The sequence below is a fragment of the Lucilia cuprina genome, chromosome 2, assembly GCF_022045245.1.
Source record: "Lucilia cuprina isolate Lc7/37 chromosome 2, ASM2204524v1, whole genome shotgun sequence".
NCBI classification, from domain to species: Eukaryota; Metazoa; Arthropoda; class Insecta; order Diptera; family Calliphoridae; genus Lucilia; species Lucilia cuprina.
Window position 1 is genome coordinate 10,561,995 of NC_060950.1, and position 12,347 is coordinate 10,574,341.

Below are 12,347 nucleotides of genomic sequence, written 5' to 3' on the forward strand. Positions count from 1 at the left end.
AACAAAAGTAGTTAAAGAAAAAGGTATAAATACAAATTTTAATAATATTAATGAAAAAAATTACAAAAATAAATATTAATTATAATAATTATAATACTTAAAAGCTTGCATTCATTATTTCGATGACAAAGATACAATTTCCAAATTAAACTAAAAACAAGTTTTAAAAATAAATAAAATGTAAACCTGAATTATAGCACAATCCTCTTAATAATTAAACAAAAATGAAAGAAAAAAAATTCCCAAATTAAAACACAAAACTTCTTTTTGTTAAACATTCTATAAATAATGGCAAATTAAGAAAAATTTAAACTTACAATTCGTATTAATAATTAAATATAAATTGCAATGAAAAAAAAATGTTGTAATAAATAAGCATAAAATTTAAAACCGAAATAATAATAATAATAATTTACACATTGCTCGAAATGTAAAACTCTTTACTATACTTATATATATACATATATATACATACATACATATAAACAGAAAAATTGAAACCTAAATAAGTTCATTAAAAAATATAAATATTGTAAAAAAAATATATATATAATATATGTTAAATAAAAGTTAAAGTTAACTTTAATTTTGAAATAATCTTATACAGAGATTTCTTTAAAACTAAATAATGGAACAAAAAAAAATCCATTCATTTTAGACAAATGTTGTTAATTCAAAGAATTTACATCAAAACTATTGCATAACTGAAAACTGAAAAGAACCATAATACACAATACTTACTAAATAACGTTTTATTTATAACAATTTATTAAACGATTTGTAAAACAAAAGAATCTGTCTGTATGTATAAATAAATGATTTGTTGTAGTTGTAACAGCTTGGCTGTAACTGAATGTTCTTCCCGGTTGATACAACTGTTGTTGAGTTGACAATCTTTTGCTGATTAAGGGTGGGTTTCTTACTCCTCAGTTAAACTAGGCTTAACTTGCTGTTAGATTAAACTCGGAACAAATTTAGGCGGACTTTAACCGATGATTATGTTTTTCAGTTTTGAATTTAAGTTCAGTTAACTTTGTTAGTATTGCCAACTTTTCACTCAAAAACATAAACAATGAACAGCTGTTATTTTTGCAAACAATGCTTTTGTAAAATGGAAAATTTTGAAAAAATGTTAAATACACATTTAAAACAATAATTAATAAAACAAAATAAATCAGAAAATTGCAATTTACTTAAAATATTATGTTTTTGTTCTTCCGAAATCTTTGTTTTAATGTTTTTGTTTATTGTGTTTTCTCACTTATAACTTGAGTTTAATTGGCCAATTACATTCAGTTAAACTAAGATAATAAGTAACTTTACTGATAACTGAAAAACACGAAACATATATTAAACCAGGTTTAACTAAAGAATGAAGATTATATTTATCAGAAAAACTCGCCCTAAGAATCGGGCCATTCCGGATTGGAAATCCAATTGTCGTGGAAACGAATATAAAAGAAATGTTTGTTGGTAATCAATATACTTTTCAGATAAAGATAATCTACATTCTTTGTTTAAGCCTAGTTTAATATATGTTTAGTGTTTTTCAGTAAACATTAACGTTACCCATTATCTTAGTTTAACTGAGTGTTATTGGCCAATTAAACTTAAGTTATAAGTGAGAAAATACAATTAACAAAAACAATAAATCAAAGATTTCGAAAGAACAAAAACTTAATATTCTTTAAGTAAATTTCAATTTTCTCATTTCTTTTGTTTTATTTATTATTGTTTTAAATGTTTATTTATCATTTTTCCAAAAATTTTACATTTTACAAAAGTATTGTTTGCAAAAAACAGCTGTTCACTGTTTATGTTTTTGAGTGAAACGTTGGCAATAGTAACAAAGTTAACTGAATTTAAATTCAAAACTGAAAAACACAATCATCGTTTAAATTCCACCTAAATTTGTTACGAGTTTAATCTAACAGCAAGTTAAGCCTAGTTTAACTTATGAGTAAGAAACCCGCCCTAAGTAAATTTCAATTTTCTCATTTGTTTTGTTTTATTTATTATTCTTTTATATTACATTTTATATTACATTTTTCCAAAATTTTCCATTTTACAAAAGTATTGTTTGCAAAAAACAGCTGTTCATTGTTTATGTTTTTGATTGAAAAATTGGCAATACTAACAAAGTTAACTGAATTTAAATTCAAAACTGAAAAACACAATCATCGGTTAAATTCCACCTAAATTTGTTCCGAGTTTAATCTAACAGCAAGTTAAGCCTAGTTTAACTGAGTAGTAAGAAACCCGACCTAAGGCAACTTATATAACGAAATTGTATTATTCCCCGACAGCCGATTCTACGTACAGGAATGACATGAATTATTCGGCCAAGGGCTGTTTACCCCAGCAACAACAACAACAATACGAAATTGTATATATGATCGTGGTCGTAAGAAGTTTTCCTTTTAAGTTTTAAATATGTTGTAACTGAATATTCTTCCTTGGGCAAAAAACTTCCGGTTGAAATTCGGGTCGTTCCGGAGCGAAGGTTGTAATAATACATATTGGTCGTGAGAAGTTTTCCTTTAAAGTTTTAAATTGTTGTAACTGAATGTTCTTTCCGGAGGAAAAAACTTCCGGTTGATACAACTGTTGCTGAGTTGACAATCTTTGGCCAATAAAGAATCGGTTCATTCCGGAGCGGAGATGCAATTGTCGTGGGGGCAAATAAAAGAGTAATGTTTGATGGTAATCGATAAACTTAGGCCGATTAAGAATCGGGTCGTTCCGGAGCGAAGATCTAATTGTCGTGGCTACGAATAAAAGAGAAATGATTGTTAGTAAACAATATACTTAGGAACTAAAAACCGTGATACACGGTTGTCAGATCTTACAACGTTGTCAGTAAAATGTTTAGAAAATGTCTAACAATCGTCTGAACTTACAATTTTTCTTTTTGTAACTTAGGAACTAAAAGCCGTTATACACGGTTGTCAGATCTGACAACGTTGTCAGTAAAATGTAGAAAATTTCTAACAATCGTCTGAATTTACAATTTTTCTTTTTGTAACTTAGGAACTAAAAGCCGTTATACATGGTTGTCAGATCTTACAACGTTGCCAGTAAAATGTTTACAAAATATCTAACAATCGTCTGAACTTGCAAATTTTTCTTTTATAACGTTGTCAGAAAAAGCATTACTGACAATATTGGAAGACAAAATTTGTAAGTTTACATTGTTATTAGACATTTTCTGGTCCTAAAAAGTTTGCCTTTAAAGTTGACATTTAAGGATTGTATACATTCTTTTGAGAAAAGTACACATGTTCATTAAAGGCTTGCAAATCGGTCCGTCTACAACTACTTGTTTTATAAACCTTTAATAAATTGTTATAAATAAGCTTCTAAATAAATAAATAAACTTTATATATTTCCCCCCCCAAAAAACAAGTTATAAACTCACAAAATAAGGAAACAGTGGAAAGGAAATAAAAAGAGAACTGAAAAAAAGTCATAAATGTTTAAAACATCTATTACATTTATTAATTAACTATATAAATAATAAGCTCAAAGTGTTTTTTAAAAGATTTTTAAAAAAAAACTACAAGTTTTTTTCTTTAAAAAATTTTATAAAAATAAATTTCAAAAATTAATTAGAAATCAATGTTTTATTAAGGATTTAAAAGCTTTCTAAAACTAACTAGTTTTTACAAAGATTCTTTTAACAAAAATTCTCTTTAAAAAACTTCTAAAACTTCTAGGCAATACTTTCTATAATATAAAAAATAAATTTTTAAAATGAGTTAAAAAAATTACAAAAATAATTGTTAAAAAAAACTTTTGGTTTAAAAATAAAAAATAAATTAAATAAATTACTTAAAAAGCAATTAAATTAAAATTTTTATATAATTGTTGTTTAAGTAATTTAATTATAAAAAAATATAAAGTAAAACCTAGAAAAAACTTAAGAAAATAAATATTTAAAAAGTAAACACAAAAAAAAACTAAAATATTTAAAGAAAATAACAAAAACCAACTTAATGTTACTCATAAAAGCAAAATTTAAAACTTCTCCCAAAAACAAAATTTAATTTAAATAATTTAAAATTAAACAAATTTTTTTCAGCAAAATAAACGTTAAAACAAAAACAAGAAAATCTCATTAGACAAATAATAATTTAAACATAAAAAGAAACTCATTAAAAAAAAAACTAAAAATAAAACATATTAAAAAACAAAACAACATAAAGTAATCTTAAAGAAGATCTTTAAAAAACTAAAAAAAAATATTAAAAATAATAATATTCCCATTTGTTGAACAAAAATTTATAAAAAAAAACAAAGAAAATATTTCTTATTTGTTAAATTTTCATTACAACTTACTCAAAGTGTATTGTATTATTGTATTTAAAATATTACAAAAAAAAAACATATTTAATCAATTTATATTTTTATTATTATTATTATTTTCAAAAAAATTCCATTTTTATTATTATTTTTTGCTTTTTTTATAAAAAAAAATATTTGTATAGTTATATAAAGCAAAAAAAAAAAAAAAAAAAACAAAATAAACAACCCATAAAAATACTTATTATATTTTGCAAAACAAAACTAAAAACAAAAAACAATAAATAGTATTTAAAACCCTAAACAAAAAAACATTTAGTTTTTCTCCTCCTTATGTTTACATATTTTGTATGATCCAGTTTAATTGTCTAAAAAAAGAATTTGTTATCAAATAAATAAATAAATAAAATATATACATAATTATATATAAATTACCACACATTATTTAGTGTCATATATTATGAAGGTAAAAACCAAAACAAAACATAACAAAAAAGCAAAAATAACAAAAAAATAAAAAAAAATAAAGAAAATTAAAAATAAAGTAACAAAAAAAATTAATAAATAAATATTATTTAAAATATTAAAGAGTTTAATTTTTTAAACAAAAATTTATTTCAACTAGAGTTAATAGAAAAAGAGGACAAATAAAAAACAGCTGTTTAATTTCTAAAATACGTAAACAAAACCCAATACAAAAGAGTTGCTTTTAATCCATAGAAGCACTCTTAGGGCGAGTTTTTCTGATAAAGATAATCTTCATTCTTTGGTTAAATCTGTTTTAATATATGTTTCGTGTTTTTCAGTTATCAGTAAAGTTACTTATTATATTAGTTTAACTGAGGGCGGGTTTTACAGATAGAGATAATCTTCATTCTTTGGTTAAACCGGGTTTTATATATGTTTCGTGTTTTACAGTTATCGGTAAAGTTACTTATTTTCATGGTTTAACTGAGTGTAATTGGCCAATTAAACTCAAGTTATAAGTGAGAAAACAAAATTAACAAAAACAATAAAACAATGATTTCGGAAGAACAAAAACTTAATATTTTAAGTAAATTGCAATTTTCTGATTTGTTTTGTTTTATTTATTATTGTTTTAAATGTTTATTTAATATTTTTAAAAAATTTTCCATTTTACAAAAGTATTGTTTGCAAAAAACAGCTGTTCATTGTTTATGTTTTTGAGTGAAAACTTGGCAATACTAACAAAGTTAACTGAGCTTAAATCTAAAACTGAAAATCACAATCATCGGTTAAAGTCCGCCTAAATTTGTACTGAGTTTAATCTAACAGTAAGTTAAGCCTAGTTTAACTGATGAGTAAGAAACCCGCCCTGAGTGTAATTGTCCAGTTAAACTCAAGTTATAAGTGAGAAAACACAATTAACAAAAACAATAAAACAATGATTTCGGAAGAACAAAAACCTAATTTTTAAGTAAATTGCAATTTTCTGATTTATTTTATTTATTATTGTTTTAAATGTTTATTTAACATTTTTCCAAAATTTTCCTTTTTACAAAAGTATTGTTTGCAAAAAACAGCTGTTCATTGTTTATGTTTTTGATTGAAAAGTTGGCAATATTAACAATGTTAACTGCGCTTAAATCTAAAACTGAAAAACACAATCATCGGTTAAAGTCCGCCTAAATTTGTTCCGAGTTTAATCAAACAGCAAGTTAAGCCTAGTTTAACCGAGGAGCAAGAAACCCGCCCTTAGTTTAAACAGATATAAAGAGTGAAAACCACAACATAGTGGGTTGCAAACAGTGGGTTTAGGTCAGGTCTAGTTCAATTCTAGTTCAATTCTAGTTCAGTTCTTGTTTAGTTCTAATTCAGTTCTAGTTCAGTACTATTTCAGTTCTAGTTCAGTTCTAGTTTAGTTCTAGTTCAGTTCTAGTTCAGTTCTAGTTCAGTTCTAGTTCAGTTCTAGTTCAGTTCTAGTTCAGTTCTAGTTCAGTTCTAGTTCAGTTCTAGTTCAGTTCTAGTTCAGTTCTAGTTCAGTTCTAGTTCAGTTCTAGTTCAGTTCTAGTTCAGTTCTAGTTCAGTTCTAGTTCAGTTCTAGTTCAGTTCTAGTTCAGTTCTAGTTCAGTTCCAGTTCAGTTTTAAATCATTTCTAGTTCAGTTCTAGATCATTTCTAGTTCAGTTCTTGTTCAGTTCTAGTTCAGTTCTAAGTCAGTTCTAGTTCAGTTCTAGTTCAGTTCTAGTTCAGTTTTAGTTCAGTTCTAGTTCATTTCTATATTAGTTTTAATTCAGTTCTAGTTTATTTCAAGTTCTAGTTCAGTTCTAGTTGAATTCTGGTTCAGTTCTAGTTCAGTTTTAATTCAGTTCTAGTTCAGTTCTAGTTCAGTTCTAGTTCAGATCTAGTTCAGTTCTAGTTCAGTTCTAGTTCAGTTCCAGTTCACTTCTAGTTTAGTTTTAATTCTAAGTATTGTTTGCAAAAAACAGCTGTTCATTGTTTATGTTTTTGAGTGAAAAGTTGGCAATACTAACAAGGTTAATTGAGCTTAAATCTAAAACTGAAAAACACAATCATCGGTTAAAGTCCGCCTGAATTTGTTCCGAGTTTAATCTAACAGCAAGTTAAGCCTAGTTTTACTGAGGAGTAAGAAACCCGCCCTTAGTTTAACAGATATAAAGAGTGAAAACCACAACATAGTGGGTTGCAAACAGTGGGTTTAGGTCAGGTCTAGTTCAATTCTAGTTCAGTTCTTGTTTAGTTCTAGTTCAGTTCTAGTTCAGTTCTAGTTCAGTTCTAGTTCAGTTCCAGTTCAGTTCTAGTTCAGTTCTAGTTCAGTTCTAGTTCAGTTCCAGTTCAGTTCTAGTTCAGTTCTAGTTCAGTTCTAGTTTAGTTCTAGTTCAGTTCTAGTTCAGTTCTAGTTCAGTTCTAGTTCAGTTTTAGTTGAGTTCTAGTTCAGTTCTAGTTCAGTTTTACATACTTCAGTTCTAGTTCTAGTTTAAGTTCAGTTCAGTTCTAGTTTTGTTCTAGTTAAGTTCTTGTTCAGTTCTAGTTCTAGCAGCCAAGATTAAATTCATCAGAAAAAAACTGTGATTTTGTCTAATCACCTAATTGGCTTCAATTTGTCATTCTTCAAGGATGTACACTTTGTAATACAGGGTAAGGATAATCGTCACTTTACGTGTCCCTTTCGTAAGTGAGATAGTCGGTGGCTAGGGATAACCCTAGGTTAAATAGGTAGTTCGAAACTGTCCGACCTAACTACTAGGTAAGTTCCAGTTCAGTCTTATTCAGGCTCAGTTCTGTTCTAGTTTACTTTTATTTCATTTAAGTACTTGATCCGTTCTAGTATAGTTTGGTTTAGTTTAGTTCTAGTTCTTATATAGTGCAGAATTTGAAATTTTAGTTCTAATTCAGTTCTATTCCAATTTTAATAAAGTTCTTGTAAAGTTGCAGTTCACTTTAGTTTAGTTCAATTTGAAATCATTATTCTAATTCAGATCTAGTTCAAGTTCTAGTTAATTTATTGTTTATTCTCAATTTGCTTATAAAAAAAAAACGAGCTTTCGTACAAAATAATGACATAATTTGTTTTTGTTATAAAAACGAGCATATAACATTTTTATTTAAAATAAATTTTCACCGGAGTTTATACATTTTTCTTATAAACTTTATAAAATTTTTTTGTATTTAACAACTAGATTTTTAACAAACTAAAGTAATTTAAAAGTTTTAAATTTCCATCAATTTAAATCTAGCATTAATATTTACGGAACTCAATTCGGTAACTAAATATTTAAAGGAGTAAGGAATCTCTATATAACCGACACCAGAACCATCTCCGCACAGACGACAAGTATCTGGGACCGAATGTAGTTTACCGGTATTTTGTGAACGTTTAACGATTTTCTTCATGGGAGCCAATATACTGCCACATTTATTACACACCAGTGAATGGGTTTTATCCGAATTATGAAAGAGACGATCTTGTAGAAGGAAAGAAGCACCATGTGATATTAAAGCATCACGTTCCATTTCACCAAAACGTACACCACCACCACGTTTACGACCCTTAATGGGTTGTTGGGTAATAGCATCTACGGGACCGGTAGAACGCACCTGCCACTTATCAAACACCATGTGACGTAGACGTTGATAATGGACAACACCAAAGAATATATCAGCTGTCATTTCACGACCATCGACACCAGAGTAAAGACGTTCAGTGCCATAATAATTGTAACCACCAGCTTCTAACAATTTACCAAAGTAATCGATCGCGGTATGTTTTTCAGAGAAACGGAAGGGTGTGGCATCATGTACAAGGCCATGTAAGGCGGCACTTTTGCCAGCCATAGTTTCGATCATCATAGCAATTGTCATACGAGAGGGGAAACCGTGAGGATTGAATACAATATCGGGTATAAGACCAGTTTCGGAGAAGGGTAAATCTTCTGCGGGATATTTTTGTGAACAAATACCTTTTTGTCCAGCACGTGAGGCGAACTTATCACCAATAGTTGGTGGACGTGGTATACGTAATGTAACACAGACCATTCGTGGTGATGTCGCTTTATAACTACCACAAAATCTTACACTATCAACTATACAATCTTCTTTTTCATCCATTTTAACGAGTTTATAAGTGGATTCTTCAGTATCGTAGTAGCTAACATGTAAAAAGGTCAAAGGTCATGTATGAGTTTAAATATTATGAAAATATTTAATATTTAAAGAATGACAAGTTTTTGTTCTAAATCTCACCTGTAGAAAGGACAACCATGTGTCAATTGAGTACCGGCCTGAGGTAAACCATCATTATCCAAATATTTCGCTACTTCAGGCATATGAGGACTACGTGCAAAATAACTATTGCCACGTAATTCTAAAAATTTCGATTTATAAATTGAACCATAAGCAAAACCACGTTCATGAGCAGATTTATTAATAATCATGGCATCTTCCATGTCATAGCCAGTATAGGAAATAACTGCCACAATGGCATTTGTACCCATAGCAAAGTCATCCAAACCTATGTTATCATGATGTACCGGTCTAAACAAAGGAGCCGCAGGTGTCTGTAAACGATATAACTTATTGGCGGCCTGTTTGGGCCAATTCAAGCAGGGAGTACCCATAGTTTGTTTACCCATCTGACACTGGTACATGTTACTGGAAAAATTTGTATTTAAAATTAGTTATAGAGAAGAAATCTGACATTATGTCTTGCTATACTAACCGTGGCGATTGATTATAATCCGGCATAGGGATCAAATTGGCCAAATTACTCATAAAATCGGTTTTCGACAATTCCATATGTGTGGTAAAACCTGGATACATTTCTTTTAAATCAACAGCAATTTCCATATAGACCTGTTCCAAAGAGCCTATAAATTCTATTTTATTTAAGGCCAAGTTTCTAACAGGACGCATTAGACGAGCAGGACCCACAAAGAGGAAAAGTCCGGGAAATTGTCCCTTCTTCTTATAAGGTATATAGGCAATTTCCATCATTTCGGGTAATTTACCCTCTATTTTTAATAATCTTAAATTGTCAACAACTTTAGTGGCATCAGCTTGTCGGATATGACCCAAAAGTTTGCCTTCTAAAAATACCACAAACAGTTTACTAGCAGGATCTTTTAAATCCGAATCTATGGGTATCATGCCCATGTCTACTAAAGTTTTGGGTATGTTCTAGAAAAAAGTAAAATAAGAATGACTTTAGAAAACTAAATATAGAAATTTATAGTTTTACAACTAACCTCCACCAATCTTTTATCCGGTATCGTAGAAATTCTACAGGTAACCGTTAAATGATTCAACAGACCACAGGGTGTACCATCAGGTGTATGTACCGGGCAAATAAAACCCCAGGCATCGGGCAGCAATTGTCGAGCTTCTGTAGTTCTCATGGTGGTAAAGAAGGAACCTCTATGGACCGCACGAAAATGTGACATATAACGCATACGATTAATATTTTCAGCCATTACAACTAAGCCACTACTTTGCATAAGACCAAGACCACTGCGTGATGGTGCATTTCCTGTAGCTAAAAATGATTCCATAGCACGACTTATACCGCCCATGCTACGTAAAATCGTAGTCAAAATGCTGGAAGTTAATAAGGCATCTGGGGTGTTTAGTTTCTTGAGAACCATCTTTTTAGCCATTTGCAACCAAAAATCTATGCGATCTCCTAGATATTTTTGATATAAATGACCTGGAAAGAGAAAAAAAACAGTTGAAATAACCTCTCACTTATTAAAGAACTTAAGAACTCACCTGATGTCAACACTTCCTGCATCATAACCGAATCAACATTTTCAATTTTAGCATTACCCTGTACACATTGATACAACTTTTGTATCATGAATACCAACAAATCAAATTTTTCCTTATTTGTTTCTAAATGTACTAATACCCTCTGTTGCATTATAAAATCTGTGACTTCAACATCTGTAGTCCAATCGGGTAGTTCGCGAAATCTGGAACGGAATACTTGTCCCAAATATTCTCTACATTGGCCCGAGGTGTGTAAACCCTCAGAATGAACATCACGCAACATTTGTTGGACACAACTCAAATAGTATTGATCATTTTCATAGCCGCGTATTAAACGATTATAGATTTCTTCATCGGTAGCATCGGTTAAGCATTTTATTATCAAACAGACCGGCACATAGGCCATGAATTTCATATTCGAAAACATAAACTTGCAGGTGCCATTGTTTAGATAATGCAAAACATTATTAAATGATGTTTCATCCTCGCGCACCGATCTTATCATTATACCCAATTCACTGAAATTGGCACCACGATCTTTCCATGAGCTTCTTTTAATGGCAATTGGATAATTACGACGACTCATCAACAACATGCGTATGATTTTCTCATTACCTTTGACAATGAAAATACCACCCCATTCGGAATCATGTTCACCATGTTTAACCATTTGCTCGGGTGACTTATTGCCTAGATTGCAAACTTTTGATTTTAGCATAATGGGTACTTCGCCCATATCTACATCTATGGCACCCTTCTCTATGCCATCAGCACGCCAGCCCACCTTTATCGAACACATACCCGTGTACGATTTATGCAATTGTCTGGCTTCTGTGGGATATATGTTACGTTCTCTAACATCTACAACTGACATGGGCACTTGGGGTTTAGCAATTCTAATGTCTTCCACATACAACTCAATTTTTTCACCCGCCGGTGTCTTAAAAGCACTGGGCACAATATGTTTGGCAACATTATCCAAGCCAAAGTCAATTAATTCATTGAAAGAATCCAAATGTGGTGCCCCCAAAGCATGCAAATGCTAAAAACAAATAAAAATCACAAAATTGTTTGGGGTTTATTTTCAAACACTTTTAACTCACTTCATTTAACTCTTCCGGTATAACTTTAAATATTGGACGAGAATTTGTTAATTCAGGATATAATTTCATTGTTACTGTTCGTTTTTTGTTAATATTTTATTGAAAAAATTACAAATTTTCTGAATGGTATAAAAATCCTACTTGAACCGTGGAAATGTAACAAAAAAATGTTTTTATTCACTCTCTTTTGTTGGTTTTCAACTGCACGTGTTTGTATCAGCGAGCTATGTCAACAGCTGATAAAGTGGAGGTACAAGTAAAGCGTGTGGTGAAATTGTGTTTAGTTGAGAGCTGGTTGCGTAAAGCGGTTAAATTTGAAGTTTTCTAAATTAAATTAGTCGACTAATGGTATGTATACACGGCTGTTAGATCTTACTTACAATGTTGACAGTTAAATGTACAGAAAATATCTAATATTGTTAGTAATGCCTTTTCTGACAACGTTGCAAAAGAAAAATTGTAAGTTCAGGCGATTGCAACTAACTAACTAACTAACTAACTAACTAACTAACTAACTAACTAACTAACTAACTAACTAACTAACTATCTAACTAACTGACTAACTAACTAACTAACTAACTAACTAACTAACTAACTAACTAACTAACTAACTAACTAACTAACTAACTAACTAACTAACTAACTAACTAACTAACTAACTAACTAACTAACTAACTAACTAACTAACTAACTAATT

The 12,347-nt window shown here is 29.6% G+C and overlaps 1 protein-coding gene across 1 annotated transcript; it reads right to left on the reverse strand.

Annotated features, from left to right (window-relative positions):
• Positions 1-7,877: 7,877 nt before the first annotated feature.
• On the reverse strand, positions 7,878-11,819 carry LOC111676725 (DNA-directed RNA polymerase I subunit RPA2). Its single transcript, XM_023437696.2, has 6 exons — positions 11,651-11,819; positions 10,548-11,589; positions 10,028-10,485; positions 9,502-9,959; positions 9,027-9,434; positions 7,878-8,931 (listed from the first exon to the last, which is right to left on the reverse strand). The coding sequence occupies exons 1-6, from the start codon at positions 11,717-11,719 to the stop codon at positions 7,995-7,997; spliced, it is 3,372 nt and encodes a 1,123-aa protein (XP_023293464.2). The 5' UTR covers positions 11,720-11,819; the 3' UTR covers positions 7,878-7,994.
• Between the last annotated feature and the right edge of the window lie 528 nt (positions 11,820-12,347).